The following is a 25,765-nucleotide window of genomic DNA, read 5'->3' on the forward strand; positions in this document are numbered from 1 at the left end:
GAGCTGAGCAGGCACAGACACTGGCAGCAATCAAGAGTTCAAGACTCTTTGACAGCAGGAGCCTGGAAGAAAGGACAGAAATGGCTCTGGCTGTGATGGGGCTCTTACTGGGCCTGCTGCTTCTGGACCACCTAATTGTGGTCACCTATGGTAAGGCAGAAAATGGTGGCCTGCATGCCACTGCTGACTCAGGCAAAAGGCTGGGGAGGGAGGTGGGATTGAATGTCTACTGAGGAAAGCTTATTTCTGCTGAGCAGGTGAGTTTCTCAGCCAATGGTGCAGACTTTCTCAGCTTTGAGCAGAAGACAGGGAGATAGTTGAAGGCTAATGAAGAAACCATGAGATAGGTTTCCATAGAAATTGAAAAGAATCCTCTCTTGGAAAGTATCCACATAATTTCGTAGTACTTGTTTTATCTCAGGGACAGTCAGAAGGTGCCCAATGCCATCCAAATCCCTCCTCCATCTGATGTCTTTCAACTTAAATTCTACCATTATAACTTCAGAGTTCGATCCCTGTTAATATACATATCTTCCACAGAAGGAATGCTGTTGAAGAGCTAGATGGGACCTTAAAAGTAACCTACATCCACCCTTCACTGTAATGAACAAATATTCAGAATATCTGTTCACATAGTTCCAGTGGCTGGTAATTCATTACTTCCCCAGGCCATCTAGTTTATACAGGTGCATCTCCAACTCTTAGAAAGTTCTTCCTCATGTTGAAGTAAGTACACTTCTCTGTGGCTTCTATCGAAAGGTCCCAGCTCTGCTTCTTGCAGACACACTGATTATAACTGTTCTCTCTATACTGTGACAGCCCTTTACATTTCTGAGAACACACATTGTGCCCCCTTGACTCTGCTCCAAGTTAAACAGCCCCAGATCCTTCAACTCATCTTCATAGAACTTGCTTTCTTACCACTTTCTGGAGTAACTCACTTCCCTGTGGATATGGCCCAGTTTGTCTGGGCTAGTTGTGGGAGCTTAATGCTGGACACATATCCCAAAAGTGGTTTGACTATCCCATAGTAGCATTATTTCCTTGGGTCTTCCTCCATCTTTATTTATATCCCTGAGAATTGAGATAGCCTTTTAACAAACTAACACTAAGTAATAGCTAAATGCAACCATGAGAGGTCAAAGGGGTTCTTGCTGAATCCCTGCTTATTCCATATTCTTACAGTGAGAGGCTGGAGGGTGTTAGCTTGGTGTCATTTTATGGTCAGAATGAATACAGCTTTTCATAGCTGACTCATTTTAGACTATCCTATCCTGGGGCTCTGTGATCCATCAAATTCTAGAATCTCAAGATAGAATTAAGTGGCCTAAGAGGTAAAAGCATTACTGGCACAATTAAGGCTTCTAAATATAGAGTTCTTTCTATAACTACAATATTTTCATTTTTTAGAATACACTTCCCTACCTTCTTCAAATGTATTGGTTTGAGGTGGTACTTGTAGAAGCAGGGCTGGGGCTAATGGAAGCAGTTTGTAAATGGTAAATTTAAATCATGTGTGGGCATGCACGTGAGAGTTCATGTGTGTATTGTTTCTTCCTCAGACTGTTAGGTACTCCATACTTGGGAGCAGCGCTTCCATTTGAGTGATGGGTCTTACCTTACAGACCCGAGGTTCATGACTTACTGAATTACCAACAACGCCTTCCCTCTCCCTGCATCTTAGTGTCCCCAGCTCATCTGTACAGTGAGGAGATCATCTTGGCTGGTCTCAAAGGGCACTGCCTGACAGCTGGAAAGCTCTGTAGGACTGTGGCTTCATTTCTAAAAAGCCTCTAAGGGCCAGAACCAGCTGTTAAATCTAAGATGCATGTTTAAATAAACATAATAAAAATAAATCCTAACATTTGAATTTTATAAACATCTATTACCTAAGTTACTCTTCTATCCAGGAGATACCCCAACAGAGGAAAAGTAGCCAGACACAAGGGCATGGGGTCATGGGAAGATACTCCCCTCTGTGCAATGGTAAGAGGAGGAAGATTCAAAAAGGGACCCAGTCTGAGTTCTATACAGGGGCCCACACCCAGAAAACTAGGTCTTTCCTTTCTTTAGGACTTTTGCTTTTATAAGTCCAGGGCCAGGACCAGAATGGACCCCAGTACTGTTCCCTCTTTCTCAAGTTAAACCCTTTTCCAACCAAGCCCTGGTCTTTCCCCTGAGGGGACACAATATTTGAAGGAAATTCAATTGTTTCATGAGAAAAAAGAACAAGGCTTTAAAGTTCTAGGAAAGTCTTTTTAGAAAGTAGCCAGCAGATGGGGGAATTCTTTTGCAGGCAGTCAGGGGACATTATCCAGTCCTAGGATAACATCATTTCAAACCATGTCAAGTAGGCCTAGGTAAGAGGTTGCTGGCTTCGGGCACAAATGAAGCCCACAAATCCTTAATAAGTTTAGGAACTTAAGAAGGTAAGAAGGCAGTATAGCTTCTGAAAGCTTTTATTTTAGAACTCCAAGCCCAGCTCTACTCATACTATCTGTGTAAATTCGGATAAGCATCTTCTGTCTCTGGGCCTTAGCCTTACCCATGTGTACAATGAGGGAATGCAACTAAGTGGTTTCTAAAAGCCCTTGGATCTATGTCATTCCATAAATCTCCAAAGTACTATCTTGCCTGGTCCCTCAAGACCTGTTGTACCAAGTACCTAACCATTTGGTAGTTTTCATGGATCCCCTCAGGTGTTGAGGTTTTCCTGAAGTAGATTTTTCCTAACCAGTCTTCCAGGAAAGTCAGGAGTATTGCTTAATATGGGCAACATTTCACATTGACTCTTATGCCAGTCCTGTTTTTGGAGGTACAGGTTACTGTGTCCTCTCTGGCTGCCCCCAAACCCAGGGATAGCCTATTACCTCCCTGTAAGTTGACAGATTCCATCAGTGTAGGAAGGATAATTCCTTACTTTTTCATGTCCTAACTTCTCCTTCGGGTAATTATTAAAGCTGACAATGATCTAGTCCAATTAATCTATTCACCCTGCAGAAAACAGGGTGAATACTTAAAAAAAAACATAGTGAATACTTCTATAGGATAACAAGAATCAAGATAAATATGAGAAGTTTCTCTTGAGACATTACACAGGACTGGCATGCTAGGTACTTTCATACCTATGAGTTCATTTGGTATTCAAAATAACCCTTCATGTAAAGTTTATTTTCACCTCTATCTTATTGATAATGACCCAAAGCTCAGACAGGTATAGAAATTTATTCAAGGTCACCCAGAGAAATGTAATGGTATAGCAGACTTTGAATTTATATTGGTATATATACTGGTATAAGAATACTGGTTATTCTTACTTATCATGCAGTCTTTCACTGCCCTCCTGATTTCACTTGGTGCTCCTACTTAATTTTTCTTTAGATTCTCTGAGTACCACAGTGTAAGGGACCAGTTTGTTTCAGTCTGGCAAATATGACTCAGCTCTATATGAAAAACCTGCAGAAGTGAAGTGGTGGGCAGGAGCCAGACCTTCAAACCGAGTTTTCCCATGGGAATCAGGCCTAGAAAATGCATACCGACTGTTATGGCTTGCTCTTGCTAAAACTCCACCACCCTGGTCTAAAATAACAAATGTGTATTGTATATCTTCAAGGTAATTTCCAAAGCCTGTGTGAATTTTCCTAAGGACAGAGCTCATCAGCTCGCCGCCATTCCCCTCTGCATGTTATTTTCATTTCCTTCATTATACCTAAAATGTAGACAATAATATTCTGTGTAATAGATAATAAATCTTTCTCTGATGTCAGACCCAAGAAAAACAATAAAAGCCTGTCTAGGCAAGGGTCAGGGTGCTCTCCTCTTGAGAGAGTGGCCGAGGCACTCATAGGCTCTCTCTCCCCTTGAGAGAGTAGCCGTGTTGTCCCCTTTTTCTCCACAGGACTGCTGCCTCCTGTGCATTTATTTTCTCTTTCAGTCACAATAGGCAGACTCTGCTGGCTGGAGTCTGCCACACCACAGGATTGTTGGAAGGTATAATTCAATGCTATTGAGGTTACCCTCACTTTGGAGATTAGTACATGAGGAATAGTATAATGTTTCTTTTCTTGTGATGCCCTTTGCCTACTGTACTCTTTCTTTATGCTGCTAATGAAGGAGGATAAGAGGAGAAAAGAACAAGAAAAAAAAGAAGATGAAGAGAAAAAGATGAACAGATGGGTGAAAGAAAGGAGAAGGGAAGGAACAAGGAAAAAAAATGTGATTTTTAGAAGTTTGGTCACTAACTCTGTCCCATGCCCCTATTCTGAGATGGAAGAATTGTGTCTGACTTAATTCTAGAAGTGATGTCCAGGATTGAGAAATTGGGACTGGCTGTCCATGTTCTTGACAAACAAGAGTAGGCTATGTGAGAATCCCCAGAATTTCCCAGAGAGGGTAGTATGAGGCAGGCATCACAGTTCCCCCAAGGTTGGAGGGAAGACATACATATGCATAGACAAAGGCATTTTCAGCTGCTCCAGATGTCCTTACAGCAAAATGCTGCTTTGTTTCTCAGGAGGGCAGTGTGAGAATGCTTTTAAGAAAAAGGGACAAAGATTTGGGAGGGCTGGAGGAAGATTAGTGGAAAAGAGCCACCCTAGCTCCCAGGTGGATGTGTTATCAATGTCTGCATTCTTCCTCTGTTCCCCACCTTCAGGCCATCCCATCCTTGAAGCGCCTGAGAGTGTGATAGGGCCTTGGAAAGGGAATGTGAATATCCCCTGCACCTATGGTCCTCTGCAAGGCTACACCCAAGTCTCAGTAAAGTGGCTGGTACAACGTGACTCTGACCCAGTCACCATCTTCTTACGTGACTTCTCCGGAGATCATATCCAGCAAGCAAAGTACCAGAGCCGCCTGAATGTCAACAATGAGGTTCCAGGAGATGTGTCCCTCCAACTGAAGACCCTGGAGATGGATGATCGGAACCACTACACTTGTGAAGTCACTTGGCAGACCCCTGATGGCACCCAAGTGGTGAGAGATGAGATCATTGAGCTCCGTGTCCAAAAACGTGAGTCACTGTTGGGGGTAGGAAATCACTGATAGGCAAAGACCTAACAGAGGACTATAATCTTAGAAAATCCTGAGAAAGTCTGAGACATCTGTTAATGTGTACATAGTCTCTCATTAGTTGTATGCACTAATAGGAGGAAATGGAGAGGCGGAGTATCCTCAAGGTCATCCATTTCATGGCATAATTTATTTTTTATTTAGTCTTTATTATATTTTTTCTATTGCCATTTACTTTCCTCATACCCTCCATCCCCCAGCAATCACTATACCATTCTCCATGTCTGCTTCATGACATAATTTAAAAAGTATTGGGACGTGTTCCTGGCTTTCAACCCTACTACTTCAAGTGTCCCAGAAATTCTAGCATCCATAGCCTTGTTGCCCTTCTTGGGCTCTGGGTCTTAAAACTGATAAAAATGAGTGTATCTATTGGGATATTGGAGAATGAATTGGTACTACCAGAGAAGCTCTAGGGAAAGGGATAAAACTTAGCCAAGATAAATTTTGTTGGCTTGACAATTTTACAAATATCTGCCCCTATAATCCTAAAACTGTAGATAATCCAAAAACTCTACTTGAGCTTAAAAAACTTTTTTTAAGAGTCAGTTGAGTTTTAGCTCCAGATAATCACCCCCCCCCAAAAAAAGACAGATAGTATAAATGGTACCTAATCTTCTAAAGGAAGCTATTTTTATTTATATTGTCCTATTTGCTGCCTCCCTCCCACGTCAGGAGCCCATTTTAGTTCCCTTTGTAGATATAAACATACCCCTATACCCAGAAAGGATGATTCAACTTTATGTTCCGATATTCTTACAACTTCTCAGAGCCTCCTTTCTTGTCTTCCATTTGCAGTCTCTGTTTCCAAGCCCACAGTGACGACTGACAGTGGCTATGGCTTCACAGTGCTCCAGGGAACGAGGATTAGCCTTCAATGCCAGGCTCGGGGTTCTCCTCCCATCAGTTATGTTTGGTACAAGGAAGAGACTAACAACTCAGAACCTATTATAGTAACAAGCTTGGGTACCTTAGTCTTCACGGCTGCAGTGGTGGCTGACTCAGGCTACTATTTCTGTACTGCCAAGGGCCGGGTAGGCTCTGAGCAGCGCAGCAACATTGTGAAGTTTGTCGTCAAAGGTGAGCAACACTCTCTCTTGGTGAACATCTCAATAGACCACCTTATTCCAGATATACCTCAGTAGAGTGTCTTTATTCCAAAAAAGAGAAATTGATGTGTGTGTGTTGGTGGGGGTGGGGGCTGGGAGGTATTCATTGTACGATCACAAACAAAGAAAAATTCTGGACTGGGCACAGTAGAACTGGAGATAATGCCTGCCATGCTGTAGGTTAAATAAATAAAAGATCGTAAAGGAGAAAATGATGCTTACTAGGTACATAGTATTTGCCAGATACACTGCACAAGAACTCAACACATGTTTTCTTATTGAATCCCACAACTATCTCATATGATAGCTATCATTACCCTCATTTTATTTTATTTTTGGGGGTGGCTCTTTTTATTTTTTATTTGTTGATTTGTTTACAGAGAGAGAGGGAAAGAGAGACATTGATTTTTTGTTGTTCCACTTATTTATGCATTTATTGTTTGGGTCTTGTATGTGCCCAGATCAGAGATTGAACCCTCAACCTAGCTGTATGGGGACAACACTCTAACCAAATGAGCTACCTAGCCAGGGCATATCCTAATTTTAAAGAAGATACTGAGAGTCAAAAAGGGGAATCTACTTACCAAAGAGCTCACAGCTAAGAAGTTGATGTCAGGATTTGCACTCAGATTTTATGTTTTTTCCACTGTGTCCAACTGTTTCTCATGGTTGAATCAATACCAGCTCCTAGACACCCTTTGGAAACTTTTTTACTCTGTTTGGTTTGGCTAGTTTTTTATTGTTATTTTGTTATGTTTTGTTTTGCTTTATGATTTTGTTATTTTGTTATGTTTGGTTTCGCTTCAGATTGCTACATGATTTCTTTAAATTTCCCTCACTTCTTTCTAAAGCCAAATGTGAGTTCTAGTTTAGGTGTCAATGAAGACTGACCTTGGTTAATCAATGTCTGGCTATTTCTTATAGCATTGTCCTGGGAACACTACAAACTATGTACATGAAGACTTCAGATGGGGGTTTAAAAGAACAGCCTAGCACTTACACATCCAAACGAGTCTTGCTGCCTTCCAGCAAACCTCTTTGGAAGGGAAGACACATATTCCAACAAGTCTGCCATTGCATAAAACATTTTGGGAACTAACTGCTTTTAGGGAATTATCCTCAGAATCACCTGAAGACTGCTATCCTCTGAGGATAGCTCTATATAAGGAAAGTGAGCAAACTGTCTCTCTCTAAACTGTGTTAGGAAACTGATATTAACCTGATACTCCTGTGTTTGACTGAAGGGATTTGCTTCCCAAATTGAGTTGTAGTGACAATGTGAACGCTGTAGGTTTTGGTCTGCTAGTTTTGGGGGACACAAGGGCAGTCTCACTTTGAGCGAATTATATGAATACTGGCCCAGTTCTCTGAAAGTTTACAATATGGTCAAGCAGAAAGGGCAGGGAATGTCCAAAAAGTCCAACAAAATGTACTGCATAGTACATGTTGAACTTGTATTGAAAAACAAGTTAAACATTTTCACCTTTCCGTAAATTAGTTCCTAGTACATCTGCTCAGGACCTTGCTCACAACCAATCAACCTATTTCTTGTCACAGTTCATACTTTCAGGCAACAAAGCAATGCTCATGATTGCTCCTACTGACAAATAAGGAAACTGAGGCTCAGAGAAATTATTCTGAACCTTCCACCTTTTCTGCTCTCTGAGCCAAGCTTCTCTCTATTGAATTTATCTGTGTCCTTCTCCTCTTAAACCTTGTCCCATCAGTCTGGTCTGCTGTTTCATCTCTGCCCCACATAGTCTCATCCCATCATCCCTCTGCCTCACCCACTGTGCTGTTTCTCCTTTCTTGTATGGCTCTAAAGACCATGTCTTTGCTCATGATATTGGACTGTTGAGCTCTACTCACAAAAAAAAGTACAGACATGCATTGCCCCTATGTTAGTTTTATGCTCTGTGACATCCACTTCTGGTCCCCATGCTATTATGCCAATCAGTTTGCTCTTTTTCCTATTCCTAATAGCAGCTATTTATCTTCTCCTTATCTAAGAAGATCAAGAACCCCCTCAAGATGTTAATTCTATCAACCACCCTTTCTGCCTTTATATTTCCCTATGCATTTCCTCTTGGCTTAAACTACAATAAGATGTGCTTTGCTTCTCTCCACAGCAAAACTTCTACCTGAGCTCTTAAACTCAACTACCCCAACTTCCAGTTATACTAATGATTCTCTACCTAAACCTAGTATGTATGCATATATGTATGTATATACTATCTATGTAAATATGTATATATGTATGTATATAAGCATAACACATATATAACACATATTTGATTCTTTTCTAATTAATATTATTTAGTATTAGTTTCAGGTAAATATCACAGAGATTAAACAACCATATCCTTTACAAGCATTTCCCCCAACATTTTAAGTACGCACCTAGCACCATACATAGGTATTATACTATAATTGATTTTATTCCTTATGCTATACTTTACATCCCATGACTATTTTGTATCTACCAATGAGTAGTACATCTTAATCCCTTCACCTTCTTCACCAACCCAACCAAACCTCATCTCCTCTGGCAACAATCAGTCTGTCCTCTGTTTGTATAAGTCTGTTTCTATTTTGTTTGTGTGTGTGTTTACTTCTTTAGATTCCATACGTAAGTGAAATCATATGGTATATGTCTTTCTTTGACTGACTTATTTCACTGCATAAGAGCCTCTAGGTCTATCCATGTGTCACAAATGGTAAAATTTCATTCTTTTTATGGCTGAGTAATATTCCATCACATGTATATACAACCACTTTTTTAATCCACTCATATATTATTGGACAACAGGGTTGGTTCCATAACTTGGCTATTGTAAATAACACTGCAGTGAATTTAGGAGTGCATATATACTTTTCAAAATAGTGTTTGGGGACTTCCAGCCAAGATGGAGGCATAGGTAGATATGCTTTGCTTCCTCACACAACCGAAAGAAAGACAACAACAAATTTCAAAACAAAAATAACCACAACTACCAGAAAGTCAAACTGTATAGAAGTCCAACAACCAAGGAGTTAAAGAAGAAACATCCATCCAGGCTGGTAGGAGGGGCAGAGATGGGCAGCCAGGGCGGAGACTATGTACAGCAAGGTGGTGCTGGAGGACTGGGCAGGCAAGGTAGTGGATGGCAGACCAGGTGGTCCCACATTTGTGTGCAGATAAACCACAGGAGGAACAACTGGGGAGTGAGACAGACAGCACAATCCTAGGTTCCACTGTGGAAAAATAAAGCCTCAAAAACTTCTGGCCGTAAAAACCTGCAGGAATTTCAGAGTTGGGAGAAAACCCCACTCTTACAGAAAAGTCCATTAGAGAGAACCAAAGGGTCCCAGAACATACACAAGCCCATCCACCCACCCAGGAATCAGCACCAGAAGGGCCCAATTTGATTGTGGGTAGCAGGGGAAGTGACTGAAAGTGGGGCAAGAGCCAGGCAAGAGCCAATCAAGCAGCACTTATCCCTCTCTGACCCCTCCCCCATATACAGCACCACAACACAGCCAAGTGGGTTGCCCTGCCAGGGCAAATACTTAAGGCTCTGCCCCTTACTATATAACAAGAGCACCAAGACAAAGAAATATGGCTCAAATGTAAGAACAGATCAAAACTCCAGAATCATAGGGGTGCCAGAAGGAGAAGAGCAAGAAGTTGAAAATGACTTTCAACAAATAATGAAGAAAAACTTCCCCAATCTGGTCAAGGAAATAGACTTCCAGCAAGTCCCGGAACTCAGAGAGCCCGAAAGGACTTAAATATAAGTCGAGACACTATCAAAGTCCTGGAAGAGAACATAGGCAGGAAAATCTCAGATATTCCATGCAGCAATATTTTCACTGACATGTTCCCTAGAGCAAGGGACATAAAGGAAACAACAAACAAATGGGATCTCATCAAAATAAAAAGCTGCACAGCTAAAGAAAACAGCATTAAAATGAAAAGAGAACCAACTGCATGGGAAAACATGTCTTCATTATTGAAGTATTTTTTTATTTTGATGTTCTGATTGAGTATTTTCTGTTACCTTGTCTTCCAAATTGCTGATTCAATCTGATTTATCCAATCTGATATTGATGCTTTTTAGTGTATTCTTCATTTTATTTATTTATTTTATTGTTATTCAATTACAGTTGTCTGCATTTTCTCCTCACCACTCTCCGCCCCCCAGCCCAGCCAAACCCACCTCCCTCCCTTGCTCCTACCCTCCCCCTTGGTTTTGTTCATGAGTCCTTTATAGTAGTTCCTGAAAACCCTTCTCCCCTCTGGCCCCTCCCCCCTCCCCTCTGGCTATTGTTAGATTGTTCTTAATTTCAATGTCTCTGGTTACATTTTGTTTGCATTTTTCTTTTGTTGATTAAGTTCCAGTTAAAGGTGAGGTCATATGGTGTTTGTATTTCACCATGTGGTTTATTTCACTTAGCATAATGCTCTCCAGTTCCATACATGCTGTTGCAAAGGGTAGGAGCTCCTTTATATTCTTCATTTTGAATATTGTATTCTTCATTTTTGACTGGCTCTTTTCTTATGGTTTATATGTCCTTTTTACACTGCTGAAGTTCCCAGTGAGCTCCTTTCTTGTAACCATTGCTTTGAACTCTATCTGGTAGATTGCTTGCCTATATTTGATTTTGTTCCTTTTTGAGATTTCTCCTATTCTTTTGTTTTGGACATGTTCTTTTGTCTCCTTATTTTGTCTTCCTCTCTGTGTTTGTTTCTATGTATTTGGTAGATCTATTTGTCTTTCAGTCTTGGTAGGGTGGCCTTATGTAGTGTCCTGTGGGTCTAAGTGGTACACTCTTTCTGATCACTTGGGCCAGGTGCTCCAGCAGTGTCTCTTGTGTGGGTTACATGAGCCCTGCTGTTGTAGTTGAGTCTTGATGTGTTTTTGGCCCATCTGTGAGTATTGGCTGACCCTCATGAAGACTGACACTGACCACAGTGTATAAGCTGCTTTGAGATGAAGTGTAATTTGCCTCAACAGGGACTGTTGCCTATTGAGCCCTCCCTTTGGTTATATTGTTTGTGGAGCTAATCAGGTAGTGTTTTGCTGTGGTTTGAAGCCAATCATTGGGTGTGTTAGTTCTGAGGCTGCTTGGGAGAGTCTCACATGCAGGTCAATGTTAGATACTGCCTGTGACCATACCTGGGCTTCCTGTTAGGAGCTACATGTGATCCATGGTTGGTAGCTGCTTTGCTGGGCCTAGGTGAATGTGAGTTAGGCCAAGCTGCATACCAGGTCCTGGTGCCATCAGTAGCAAGTCTGGGAAAGTTCAGAAAAAATCCCAAGGCACCCCAAGATCTGCTTGTTAAACTCAGCCTCAGAAAGAGCCTCAGGCAACACATGAGTTACATAAAGCAGGTTCTCAGTGAGTCACCAGGTAGAGGCAAGTGGTGTTCACCAGGTTAATATAGATTCAAACTTGGCACCAGTGCTGGGTTAGAAGACACTCAGCAAAAGTTTCAGTGTACACCAAGCCCAGCTGCCATTCCTTGAGTCCTGCAGACGTTTGTAGTAGAACAGTGTTTCAGGGTATCATCAGGGTGGGGCCAGTAGTGTTCAACAGGATAAAACACATTAATATTTGGCCCTGTGGAGGGAGAACTCTACACAGGAACAATGGGGCCTGTTGAGAGTTTTTCTGGAAAGACTGCATATGGGCCCAGTCTGGCTGCCACCAGTAGATCCTCCAGCCAGTTTCAAGCTTGTCAAGCCAGGGCCTCAGGGGGTCAGCAGGGTGAGACTAATGTAGGCTCCCAGGCTAATGCCATTTTGGGAGTGGGGGCTGACCCAATGCAGAAATGCTGGTGCTGATTTGGCACATGGGGAAAAACGGCCCTCACTCTATAGCCCCATAACTCTGTCTCTCCTTGTATGTCTTTGGCACTCCCTCAATGTGCCTGAAATCCTTCTTCAAGAGTTTTTCAACAAAGACTGCAACCAAGATCCAGGCTGTGGGATGCCAACAGATCACTCTGTCAGGAGCATGCTTTAGAGTATGGAACCTTGGGGAGTCGGCAGGGTTGGGATAGGGCATAATCCCAGGCTAGTGCTGTATGCAGGGGTGTGCTATAACCAGGAAAGATGACATCTTAGGTGGTATGGGTCAGGGACTCAGCACAGGGACATTAGTGGCTATCTTTCCAGCCCTCTCCACACAACCCAATCTCTCCCTGTATGACTCTCGTCCCCTCTGAGTTGATGACCCTCTTCTAGAGCCCAGGGTGAGTGCTCATGAGTGAGTTTTTTGTGCTGGCCCTTTAAGAGGACACCTGGGTTTCTAGCAGTCTTCCTCTCACCTGGGCAGACAGAATCCCCTCTGATTTTCACAGCTAGATATCATGTGGGCTCTTCTTTCCAGCACTGGTTCCCTAGCCTGGGGAGCCTGACATGGGTTTGGGAACCCTCACTCCTCCAGGGAGACCTCTGCAGCTAAGATATCCCTTGGGATTCTCAATACCTCAGGTGAAAGTGGGGCCAGCCCCTTTTTGCATCTCTTACCCTTTTACCAGTCTTTATGTGGCTTATTCTGCATATCCTTAGTTATAAATCTTGTTCAGCTAGTCCTCAGATGGTTATCCAGTTTGATTGTTCTATAATTTAGTTCTAATTTTGATATGGTTCTAGGAGGAAGTGGATATAACTTCCACCTCCTCTGCCACCATCTTGGATCCCTCTATATATGTTAAATTTAAAAAGCTTTCTCTCTATCTGTTGCTCCATCTCTGTGGCCACTACAAACCTCACGAAACAGGTAGTTTCTGCTGGAAGTTCTTCCCAATTTACCACAATATAACTTTGTAAATTGGAGTTATTACTGACCTTCAAATTACCAAAGCTCAAGACCTGTCCATTCACACCCATCCTCCTCAACATTTCTGTAGCAATGGACCCTGTTAAACATTCCTTCCTCTTCAAGCTCTTTCAAACACTAATGGTGTATTGACACTGCAACTCTACTTTGGTTCTCCTAAGACCTATCTGACTGATTCTTCTTAGAACCACTTGCTGGTTCTTCCTTCATTCATACTTCAATTATAAATTTTCCCAAAGACTGAGTTCTTCTTCCTTTCTTCCCATTTCCCTGTAGCATTTTATCAGGATTTATAATCTTTTCTCTAAACAATTTCAACAGACTTTTAAATAAATTTCCCATGTCCATCTATTATCACCAAACCATCAACTTCTTCAGCATATATTATCTATTTTATGTTGCCAGGTGTAAAATTCATTACTAGTTCTCCATAGTCCAGGGAAGTATGTGGCACAGAGGAGACACTTAATGAATGTTTGTCAATAAATGGACAAAATATGCTTTTCATCACTTTGAATATTCCATGTCAATCTCTTCTGGCCTAAAATGTTTCTCCTGAGAAATCAGAAGACAGTTTTATGGGAGCTCCTTTGTAGGTAAGTAATGGCCTTTCTCTTATGGCTTTTATTGTTCTCTCTTTGTCTTTGAGCTTTGCCATTTTAATTATGATGTGTCTTGACCCTGGCTGGTGTGACTCAGTGGGTTGAGTACTAGCCTGTGAACCAAAGGGGTGCCAGTTTGATTCCCAGTCAGGGCACATGCCTTGGTTGCTGGCCAGGTGCCCAATGGGGGGGCATGCAAGAATCAACCACACATTGATCTCTCTTCCTCTCTTTCTCCCTCTATTCTTCTCTATCTAAAAATAAACCAATACAAATTTTAAAAAATAATTATGATGTGTCTTGGTGTGGGCTTTTTGGGTCCTTCTTGTTTGGGACTCTCTGCCCTTCCTAGGCTTAGTGTGTCTTTTTTCTTTACCAGATTAGAAAAGTTTTCAGTCATTATTTCTTCAGATAACTTCTCTATCTCTTAATCTCTCTCTTCTTCTGGTACCCCAATGATACAGATGTTATTACATTTCATTTGTGCCAAAGGTCCCTTAAACTATCTTTATTTTTTTAATTATTTTTTTCTTTTGCTGCTCTGAATGGGTGTTTTTTTTCTACCTTGTCTTCCAAATCACTGTTTCAATCCTCTGCTTCATCTAACTTACTGATTATTCCTTCCAGTGTATTATTTATTTTAGGTATTGTATTCTTCATTTCTGACAGGTCCATAGGTACGGTTTCTATGTCTTTTTTCATGCTGTTGATCACCTTTATAATCATTGCTTTGAATATTATATCTGATAAATTTCTTGCCTTCATTTCATTAAGCTCTTCTTCTGGAGAATTCTTTTTCTTTCATTTGAAGCATATTTATTTCACTGTCTCCCTATTTTGGCTGCCTCTTTGTATTTGTTTTTATGTGTTAGGTAGATCTGCTATGACTCTCAGTCTTGGTAGGGTGGTCTTATGTAGTAGGAGTCCCATGGGACCTACTGGCACAGTCTCCCTGATCACCTGAGGTGGGTGCTCTAAGAATGTCCCTTGTGCATGTTATGTGGGCCCTCCTGCTATAATTGAATCCTAATTGTTATCAGTCCATTCATGTGTGGGATTGACCCTCAGGCTAGCTAACTTTGAGGCTCAACCCCCAACACAGTGTGCAAGCTGCTGTGCAGGTGCTCATCGCACAAAACAGAATTCAACTCAGTGGTTTTTGGTGCCTGCTGAAATCTTCCTGTGGATATGCTGCTTTTTAAGCTTATTGTATCCTGCTCTGCTCTTGTTTGAAGCTGGCCACTGGGTATGTTCTGAGCCTCTTTGGAGGGACTCTGTGGAGACCAATGTTAGACGCTGCCTGTGACTGACCCTGGGCAATGTGTTATGAATTTGTTATGAATCTGGAGCTATCAGTGACCCACAGCTTGTGGCTCCCTCTGCTGGGCCTGGGTGAGTGCATAAAAGACCAAGCTACACACTAAGGATGGCTTTTACCACCACCAGGCCTGAGAGTGTGTCAGCAAAATTCTCAAACCACCCAGAGATCTGCCTTCACCTACAGGTTGCCTGTTAGGCTTAGTAACTGAAAGAGCCTCTGGCTATACTGCTCAGCAGGGCTTAAACTCCACAGGGTAGAGAAGAGGGATTTCAGCAGGTAGGGCTATTGTTTCCCCCCAGGCTGATGCCACTTGGAGAGGAGTAGAGTGCCCAAGAAAGATGGCTTCTTTAGTATGGGGGAATGACTCAGCATAGGGATCCTGGCAGCTGAACTTTCAGCTCTCTCCCCAGAAACTCCAATCCCAGAATCTTTTCAAACGCTCTAGTCCGTTTGAAAAAAGAGGCTCAGAACATACCCAGTGGCCTCTGCTGGAGCCCAGGGTGAGTGGCTGTGAACAAAATTTTGTGTTTTGGCCCTTTAGGAGGTTGGCTGTCTCTCTAGCTATCTTTTCCTGGTGGACAGAAACTCTGCTGCTTTTCACAGCCAGATGTTATATGAGCACCTTTCCTGGTTCTTGTGCTCTAGGCTAGGAAGCTTGGCTTGGTGTTCAGACCCCATACTTCTCAGGGTGAACCCCCCTCACACCTCAGATATCCCTCTAGAACTTCATCTGCTTTTCTTGGAAGTCTGGCCAGCCCTCTTGCACCTCTGTACTACCCACCAGTCTCTATGTGGCTTCTTCTGTATGTTCTTGGTGATAAGACCTCTCTTCGCCCTGGCTGGCATAGCTCAGTGGATTGAGCACGGCCACTAACCAAAGCATCGCAGGTTTGATTCCCAGTCAGGACACATGCCTGGGTTGCAGGCCACGGCCCCTAGCAACTGCACATTGATGCTTTTCTCTCTCTCTTTCTCCCTCCCTTCCCTCTCTAAAAATAAATAAATAAATCTTTAAAAATAAAAGACCTCTCTTCAACCAGTCTTCAGCTGGTTATTCAGGATTATTTTTTCTATAATTTGGTTGTAATTCCAGTTTATTCCTGGGTGGAGATTAGTGTAGCTTCCACCTAATCTGCCATCATCTTGGATCTGCATTCTTCTACCATATAAATTTAGTTATTTACTTGGTCATTACCAAAGAGACTGCCATTGATTCTTAGTATACTATAATATAGTTTGGATTATGCCCACTTAATTTCAATAGCATACAAAATTTTTGTTTCTATATAACTATATTCTTCCTCTTTTATACTGTTATTATAACAGATTTATACATTATAATCACATCAACACAGATTTATAATTATTGCTTTATGTAGTTATATTTTATTTTTATTTTTAAAATTTTATTTTAATCATTGTTCAAGTACACTTTTCTGTCCTTTACACCCATCCCAGCCCACTCATCCATCCCTCCCCACCTCCCTCCCATTTCCACCCCCCCCCCAGTTTTTGTCCATGTGTCTTTTATACTTGTTCCTTCCCCTTTTCCCCTGAAATTCCCTCCCCTTTCCCCTCTGGTTGCTGTCATCCTGTTCTCTATTTCAGTGTCTTTGGCTGTATTTTGCTTGTTTGTTTGTTTTGTTGTTTAGGTTCCTGTTAAAGTTGAGATCATATGGTATTTGTCCTTCACTGCCTGGCTTATTTCGCTTAGCATAATGCTTTCCAGCTCCATCCATGCTGTTGCAAAGGGTAGGAGCTCCTTCTTTCTTTCTGCTGCATAGAATTCCATTGTGTAAATGTACCATCGTTTTTTGATCTATTCATTTACTGATGGGCACCTAGGTTGCTTCCAGCACTTGGCTATTATAAAGTGTGCTGCTATGAACATTGGGGTGCATAGGTTCTTTTGGATTGGTGTTTCAGGGTTCTTAGTTATCTTTTCAAACAGATAGAAAAAAAGTATTACAAACAAAAACACATTTACAATCTATACTTATGCAGTTTTATTTACTGATGCTTTATTTCTTCACATTGATTCAAGTAACCATCTAGTGTCTTTTCATTTCAGCCTGAAGAATTTTCATTAAAATTTCTCATAAGGCAGATCTGGTAGTGATAAATTTTCCCAGCTATTGTTTATCTTAGTGTCCCTTAATTTCTTCATTTTTTGAAGGGTAGTTTTGCTAAATATAAAATTGTTGATGGATACGTGGGTTTGGGTTTTTTTTTTTTTGAGTACTTTAAATATGTTGTCTCAGTGTCTTATGGCCTCCATATTTCTAATGAGACATCAACAATTAATCTTACTGAGAATCACTTTGTATAATGACTTGCTTCTCTCTTTTTCTGCTTTCAATATTGTTTCTTAGGTTTTGACTTTCATTATGTGTCTAGGTTTGGGTAATTTTCCTACCTAGAATTTATTGAGCTTCTCTACCTGCAGATTAAATATTTTTCATACAATTTGAATTCTTTGACATTATTTTCTAAAATATTATGTCTACCCTGGCCAGGTTGCTAAGTTGGTTGGAGCATCATCCCATACACCAAAAAAAATTGCGGGTTTGATTCTTGGTCCGGGTACATACCTAGGTTGCAGGTTCCAGTCAGGGTGTGTATGACAAGAAACTGATCAATGTTTCTCTCTCACATTGATGTTTCTTTTTCTGTCTTTCCCCCACCTCCTTCTGCTATCTCTAAAATCAATAAACATATCCTTAGGTGAAGATAAAAAAATAAAATATTATGTCTGCCTTTTTAAAAATCTTTTTTTTCCTAGAACTCCCATTGCCTGTATTTTGGTATACTTGATGTTGTCCTATGATCTCTGAGGAGCTGCTCATTTTTTGTCATTCATTTTTTTTTTCTATTCCTTGAAGTGGCTCATTTTCAACTGTCATATCTCCAAATTTACAGATTTTTTTTCTGCCTGTTAAAATTTGCTCTAGCATATTTTTCTCCCCATTAGTAATTTTTCCTTTTAATTATTGTGCTTTTCAACTCCAGTATTTCTAGGTGTTTCCTGTTTTATAATTTCTGTCTCTTTATTGATTTTCTCTAATTGGTTTGAATTGTGCTCATTCTCTTAGCTTTTTAGACGTGATTCTCTGTAATTTTTAAAACATATTTAAAATAGTTGTTTTTTTATTAAAATTGTTTATATTTAGAGAGAAGGGAAAGAAAGCAGAAAGAGAGGGAGAGAAACATTGATGTGTGGCTGCCTCTCATGTGTCCCCCACTGGGGACCTGGCCCACAACCCAGGTATGTGCCCTGACTGGGAATCGAACCAGTGATCCCCTGGTTCATAGGCCAGCACTCAGTCCCCTGAGCCACACCAGCCAGGGCTAAAATAGTTGTTTTAAAATATTTTTCTAGTACTTCCAATATCTGTGTTTCCTCAGGGACCATTTCTACTTATTTTATGCCTGTTTATAACCAATACTTTCTACTTTCTTTTCATGTCTCATATTTTCTTTGAAAACTGGACTTTTTAAATATAATATGGCTTCTCTGCAAATCTATTTTTTTCTCTCTCTTACCAGCACTTGTTGTTGGCACTACTTGTTATACTAGTTGCTGTTTGTTCATTTCATGGCTATTCTGAACTTATTCTGTATAGTCTTCTATATTCATTGTCATGAATGGCCACCACATCTCTACTGGGTTACCCTAGTGGCATGCTAATAACTGAATAAAGATTTCCTTAGATACCTAGAACCAAGAAATTTCCCTGTCTTCACTAAAGGGCTTTATTGCCTTTTAAAATTATCTTAAACACCTACCTAGGAAGTTTATAACTGTCTCATAGCCTTCATTTCCTGCTTTTCAGAGCCTTCAGGCTAGACAAAGGTAAAAAATTATGGCCTTCTCACGTATTTCCTGAGTATGTGCACAGCTCTATGTATGTGTGTTTTTCAAAGTCCCTATGGATATCTCATTCCTCGGTTTAAAAAAATGTTTTTTTGTTATGCTCTTGTTTCTGTCAACTGTTATTCATTTCTTCAAGCAGCTGTGTGACAAATTCTTCTCTCTGGGGAGAGTTTTAGCACTGACTGACCAATAAAGACAAGCCTTTTGAATAAGGTCTTTTAAGAAACTGTTACACAAGTCAAATAATGACAATTGTTTGGGAATTAAATCTTTTCTGTTTACTGCAGTACCTGGAATTGGGTTTTATTTCAAGGCTACTACTGGACTGTTGAGAGATAATGGGGCTAAGATAAGTTAAAATGCCATGAAATGGGCACGTTCTTAACAAGAATGGAGTGTTTCTTGGACCATGCAAGCATTTGGCTAATTTCCAAAATTCTAAAAAGGAAGCTGATTATAAAAGTTTTGCCAGTCATTTTGTGCATTTATGAACAGGTAAATATTCAGGGGTTATTAATCTACCATTTCCACTGACATTACCCACAGCCACCTTCTTTGCAATACTTTGTAATTCTCTAAAGAGAATAAACAGCCAAAAATTAGTTAACATTACTAAAAACAAAGTCTGTTTTTCCCATCCAATTTAAAAGACCCTCTGCACTCTACCTACACATTTCTTTTGTGTCTATGAACCCTGGGTGAATAATGCAGCCTTAGAATGATTTTAAGTATAAAGAGGTACCACACAAATTTTTACCATCATGAGAGAATTGTTGGGATAGGTCCAATGGTGGACCTTACCAGCCTTTACTTACTTTTCAATTTTTCTAGGTCATTTCTGTTCTCTCAAGGGTGTTGGGGACCTTGACTGAGCTACTTTTCCTTTACAGACTCCTCAAAGTCACAAAAAAAACAGAGTGAGGCACCTACAACCATGCAATCCCCTTTGGCAAGTAAGTTTTACTAAGGTTTTTTTGAACTGAGAGGTCTGAAATGGTGTCATGAAAGCCAAGGGGGGGTGTCCAATGACATTATATAGTGAACAAGAGGTCTCTGGATTCCTCAGAGAGAACATAGCAATAATGCAATAAAAATAAAAGAAAGATAGCAAGGATTTAAGGGTTATGAAAAGGTAGTACCATGAATATATATATTCTTCTTTGTGAGAACTTCTGAAGCAAAAGTAAGGAGATAGAATAATCCCATGGGAAAAGAGAAAACTGAAGACTTCTGCCCATAGTCTCACTTGCTGCGGGACTTTGAATATGTTACCTCCCGTATTTGGACATTCTTCCCACTTCCAACAGTAGTTAACTAAGGAAGTAATAAACTTGTACTCATCTCCTAGTACAAGTGATCAATGACATGGCCAGAAATTCTGGGAAGCTCAGTACAGATGTCCAGAGAAATATCCCAAACTTTACAGTTGCTCTCTACATTCCAGTTCCAGGATGTAACTGGTTCTCAGATCCTAATAGCCTGTTTTCATAGGAACACCCACAGTGAACTCATCCTGGGCCTGGACCACTGAAGAGCATAGCTACCTTGGGGATACCAGTACTAGGCCAGGTAAGGGCAATGTCACAACTTCTATTCATTCTTTTTGGATTTAAAATTTACAACTGACACTTTCCATGATATACCTTGTCCTAAGGAAATTCATCCTTGCAACCACTACTTGCTATGGTTTACAGTTTAGGCAATGGTGAAAGACCCTGGAGATGAGAAGGGTAGGTGGGCTGGGGAGGGAGAGATGTAGATCCAGGGATGAGCAAAGTCAGAGTGGGGTTAAGGGAAGTGGTAGATGTGTTCTCAGTTGGTTCTTATTGCCATACTTTACAAACATTTTAAGCAAGAAGAAAAATGGTTGTCCTGGCCTATTTCTCAGAGCTCACCAGACCACCTCATGGTCCTTCAACAAAAATATTGGTGTCTAGTGTTGCAGGGGTCCTAGACTCCTAGTCTACAATAGGCATCTCTTTTGATTGGTTTGTGTTAGTTCAATGACTATCACTCTTGATCTCATCTTCTAGCTACCTATAATTCATGGTGGACTTGTTAATACTCCTGTACTTTTGCAGTCCAGGTTGCAGAGCTTCTTGGATGTCTCCAATCACAGCCCATACCTAATTGGTGTGCCACCTTTGTATTGCCACCTTTGGTTTGAAGGCTGCCATAACTGCATACCTCTCCCAGGGCAATATCCAGTGGTAGAAGGGAGGTTAGAAGATACCTCTTGGAGAGCTGGTTTGGGAAAATGAGAAACTAATCCTGCACAGAATAGGGATTCTCAAAATTCAGGTCTGTGCTTTACATTCTCTATCAAGTTTTTAACTACTTAACTCCCTCCAAGGAAGAATCTTCCTTTTATCTGTGTCACTTTATAGTTTAGGTTCTCTCAACTCCGACCAGAGATCTGAGGACCACTAATACCAGATTTCTAAGAAAGAATATTTTGAGATCTGGTAAAAACAAAGCCAGTTGCAGCAGCAAATTCTAAGAACATCGGGATTCCTTTACCTGTCCCTCTTTATCCTTTGATCCTGCCCCCTAGATTCAGAATATTGTAGCTACAGTACATTAGATATGATCCAATCTTTTTCTTGAAATTATGGGAAAATTAGGGCCTAGTCAAGAATTTGACTAGTCATTGTATTTATTTTTCTATGACTGCTACAAAGATTACTCCAAACTTAGTGACTTAAAATAACACAAATGTATTATCCTACAATTTTTTAAATTTTATTTTAATTGTTGTTCAAGTGCAGTTTTCTATCTTTTACACCCATCCCAGCCCATCCACCCAGCCCTCCCCACCTACCTCCATTTCCACCCCCCCTAGTTTTTGTCCATGTGTCCTTTATACTACAGGAACAAGTATCCTACAATTATAGAGATCAGAAGTCTGAAACACTTAGCTAAAATCAAGATGTCAGCAAGGCTGTGCTCTTTCTGGAGACTTTGTGACAGAATCAGTTTCTTTGCCCTATTCATCTTCTAAAAATGACCCACATTTCTTGGCTCTTGGCCCCCTCACACCATTTTTAAAAGTAGCAAATTTCCTTCCTTAAATCTCTGATTCCTACCTCTTTTTCTGTTTCCCTCTTTCACTTTTACAAAACCTTTGTGATTACGTTGAGTCCACCCAGATAATTCAAGATAATTTCCCCATCTCAATGTCAGCTAATTAGCAACCTTAAATCAATCTGCAATATTAACTTCTCTTTACAACATGAACTAACAGTGATTCTGGGGATTTGGATAAGAACATCTTTTGAGGACCAATATTCTGCTTACCACAGCAACACAGCAAGTAAATAACAGATCCAGGACTAGAAGCCCAGTCTAGTTATTTCCTTCAGTTTGTAGACATGATTGGAATAGGTAACCCAGGAGACTCCATGGAAATATATTTTGAGGAAAAAGAAACCTGAGTACTTGGCCAGAGAGTGTAAAGGAAAGAATTTTATGGTTACAAGTAATTAACAAAACTCTCAGCATTTTTGTGAAGCTGATAAGTTAGGGTACTACTGTCTCCTCTCTAAGAGAAGGTGAAAACCTCTTGTCTTGGTCCCAAGAAAAGCATGGAAGACTATGAGGCGTATGAGCCATCAACCAGTGGGTTTGGAAGAACTTGTTTATACACGAAGTCTCTAGCTTCTTTCAAGTCTTTGTCATAGGAGTGGGATTTTGTTTGTCTCTCTGACTAGCTTAGAAATTTAGGAGAAGATAGAAAATGAAAAGAAAGATGTGTGGGTCAGTGTGGGCTGATTATTTGGATCTCAGTTTCTGGAAAAATTTTTAACCAAATACCACTTAGTGTTGTTTTGTTTTCTAGGAAAGGGCCTGCCTATATTTGTCATAATTCTTATCATCTCCCTGTGCTGTATGGTGGTCTTCAGCATGGCTTATATCATGTTCTACAGGAAGAAGTCCCAACAGGGTGAGTTATGAGTGTGACTGGGTGACTCTTGGCCATTCATTTATTTCAGCAGCATAGTTGAGTATAAACTCTGTATCAGGCATTTTGTTAGGCATTTCAAAGAGTTCCAAGCCTAGTTTGGGAGTGAAGGTAAGGGTAAGTAAAGACAGACATGAAAGCCAACAATAATAATACCACTTATAAAATTAATTTACAAATCTTTGGTATGCAACATAGTGCAGCCATCTCTGTAATGAGATGTCTAATAAGGATGAAAGAGAAGGAGAAGTCATAATCTTTGGCTTTGAGTTGCTTACAATTTATTTAGGGGATTTAATGCAGAAGCATGAAGTTTATCAGTAATGACACATAGCAATAAAACCTATGGACTCAAAGCCTGGAGTTCAATAAAATAATTTGTTGTGGTGTAATGCACACATTTCCAGTTGAAAGATTGTAAGTTCGTAGAGAACAGTACAAAAAGACATTCATCTTTGTACCAAACTAGCCTGTGGAATGTAGACATTCCAAACATTCCAAACTTGCATGGAATATAGATATTTCTCCTAGGGGGCAATGGTAACCCACTTCAAGACCCATTTCTGGACCTTTCCTGGGTGCAGGGATGGGATGAGTGCATTTGGGAATGGTGTAGGCCATGGTTCCTGATCTCACACTAATCAGCCCCTACTGTTTGGACTCTGGCCTGGCTGCCAAGTTTCTCACAGGGACTCCCTGGGTATTTTAGGCAAGACTCCTGGGTGGGAAGTGGATTCAGGTCCAATGCCCTGAATAAGAAACTGCTCCAGCCCAGTGTCCTGAGTCACAGTACCAGGTGTGCTTTCTGTTCCTTTCCCTGAGAAATCTATATCCCTGTTTCAACTCACCTTCCCAGTTGTTGGAAAGCTGAAATAATTGATATCCTTCTCTATGCCTCCTCTTCCCATACCTTTGACTGGTACCCAGAGTCCATGCATAGCCCTTGTCCACTCCCAATGGAGATTTCTGACCTGATTTCTCCTTCTTTTCTAGATCATGTCTATGAAGTCTTCAGGTAAGACAGTCTCTCCTCTTTTATCTTCTCTTCCCCTGCCCTCAATTCTATAGGTCATTGGCATGGAGGAAAGGGGGTTTGGCACAAAGGCCTTTAGGGTCAGCACAGATTTCTTCCCTTTCTGAAGCACTCCCTGAAGTTCTGTAGTGGCCCCCAAAATGCACAGAATAATTCAGGTCCACTAGCCCTCTGTTCCTACAATGTATGGGTGACAGCCTATGAATCAGTTGACAAGAATTGGGGTACAAAGGTGGGAAACCAGAGTCCCAGCCTCAAGTCCTTTCTTATGTGTGGTGGGCTCTTGGGTCACAGGGTGAATTCCAGGGAGGCCAGTGACCCTGATGAAACAATGAGAGTGCCCATCTTCGAAAGTGGCTGCTACAGTGAAGATCCAGCTTCCTGGACTCTGGGCAATGGCTACTCTGATGAACCCCGCCTGAACCAGGAGTACCAGATCGTTGCCAGGACAAATGGTGACTATGACTGCCTGCGGAACACAGTTTCCCTGGATCATGAGCTTCTGACCACCGAGGGCAAGAGTGTCTGCTAAAACTGCCATACTAGGCCAGGGTTGCTGACATAATTGCCTTTTAACTCCTGTTTTTTTGTATGGTCTCTCTTCTCTTCCTGGATAGCCCAACATGTCTTACCTGCCAACACTGGGATCCCTAAGTGTGACTGGCTTTGCCTAAGAAGTTGCCACAGGCACACAAGCAAGCCTGTTTCTGGGTTAGGTCCCGAGCCTTCTAGCATCCCTGCATGGGACTTCTGCTGCATCTCTCCAAGCACCAGAGGGAAATTCTCATAGCACTAAGACACCACTTACCTTTGGCATCTTCTCACCAGAAGACCAGAGGGAGGTTCAGTTCTGCCAGCTCAGGAGACCAGTTATGTCTAGAATCACTTCCTTCTTTCCAAAGCTATGTTTTAACTTGAAATTGTCATGTAATAGGCCAAGGTTCAGTTCTTCTCTTTACTGTGAGTCTAGTGCTCTGATATTCTTCTGATGTTCAATAAATATCTAATTATAATTGCAACCTTGGTTGTATTGGTCTTGTCTCAAGCACCTACCAAGAATGATTAAAGTGAGACTAGTTGAGATGATTGGGGCCCTGGGAGTATAAACAGCACCTTTGTTTTTTGGTTTTTCTTCTTCCTACCCATGCCACCCTTACCTCACTTCAGCACTTCAGCAGTGGGCCAAGCTAAAACACAATGAATCTTTGGAAAAATAGTACTCAACTGCCTTCCATTATTCCCTTCTCAATCATCCTGCAGGGTCCCCCTGGATGACTCTTACCAGGTTGATTGCAACCTGAAAAAAGGAGCCCATATTCTATCTCAGGAGACTGTGGTTGCAGAGATAAAGGGGCCCTCGTCTTTCCAAAGTACACATGCACCACCCTCAAGGATTTCCACTTCCTGGAACCCTAAAAAACTTGAAATACTTATATTCTTCATAGGTCATCCCTATCACCTGGTCCCTTCTTTCAATGTTGAGTGGAGTTCAGAGCAAATAAGTCTCTCTCCTCAAGCAGGAGTGGGAAATAGGAATGTGTGTGTGTGTGTGTGTGTGTGTGTGTGTGTGTGTGTACACGCACATGTGCATGCACATGCATATACTTTAAAAATCATTCTCTTCTTTGAGGACTTGTTCTGGAAAAGTTCAGCACTGCTTCCTCTCCCTCATAAAATTCATGTGAGATCAACTTCTCCATTCATCATAGAAGCTGACACGTTGCCACTTTCATTTCCAACACAGCCCCAAGATCAGCTCAGGTTTCACCAGGAACTTCTCTGCTTTGGGATGATTACAGAAGTCATAATAGTACCAAAAGTGAACAAGGAGGAGTCCTTCACTTCACCACCCTTAAATTGTCAAGCCCATGGTCAAAAACTCAGCATTTTCCTTATCTCCAAATGCCAGTTTCACATAGCTTGTGAAAGGAGCAACTTCTTCCCTGTTATGCATACAATCACTTGAA

General features: G+C 41.1%; 1 protein-coding gene across 1 annotated transcript; it reads left to right on the forward strand.

Annotated features, from left to right (window-relative positions):
- On the forward strand, positions 1-24,817 carry VSIG4 (V-set and immunoglobulin domain containing 4). The gene is made up of 8 exons (XM_045847446.1): positions 1-150; positions 4,655-5,011; positions 5,869-6,150; positions 19,695-19,757; positions 20,296-20,373; positions 22,643-22,747; positions 23,759-23,780; positions 24,093-24,817. Exons 1-8 carry the CDS (start codon positions 81-83, stop codon positions 24,328-24,330), a joined length of 1,215 nt encoding a protein of 404 aa, XP_045703402.1. The 5' UTR covers positions 1-80; the 3' UTR covers positions 24,331-24,817.
- Positions 24,818-25,765: the final 948 nt, after the last annotated feature.

The sequence above is a fragment of the Phyllostomus hastatus genome, unplaced genomic scaffold (assembly GCF_019186645.2).
Source record: "Phyllostomus hastatus isolate PE091 unplaced genomic scaffold, TTU_PhHast_1.1 phas_contig_551, whole genome shotgun sequence".
Taxonomy (NCBI): domain Eukaryota; kingdom Metazoa; phylum Chordata; class Mammalia; order Chiroptera; family Phyllostomidae; genus Phyllostomus; species Phyllostomus hastatus.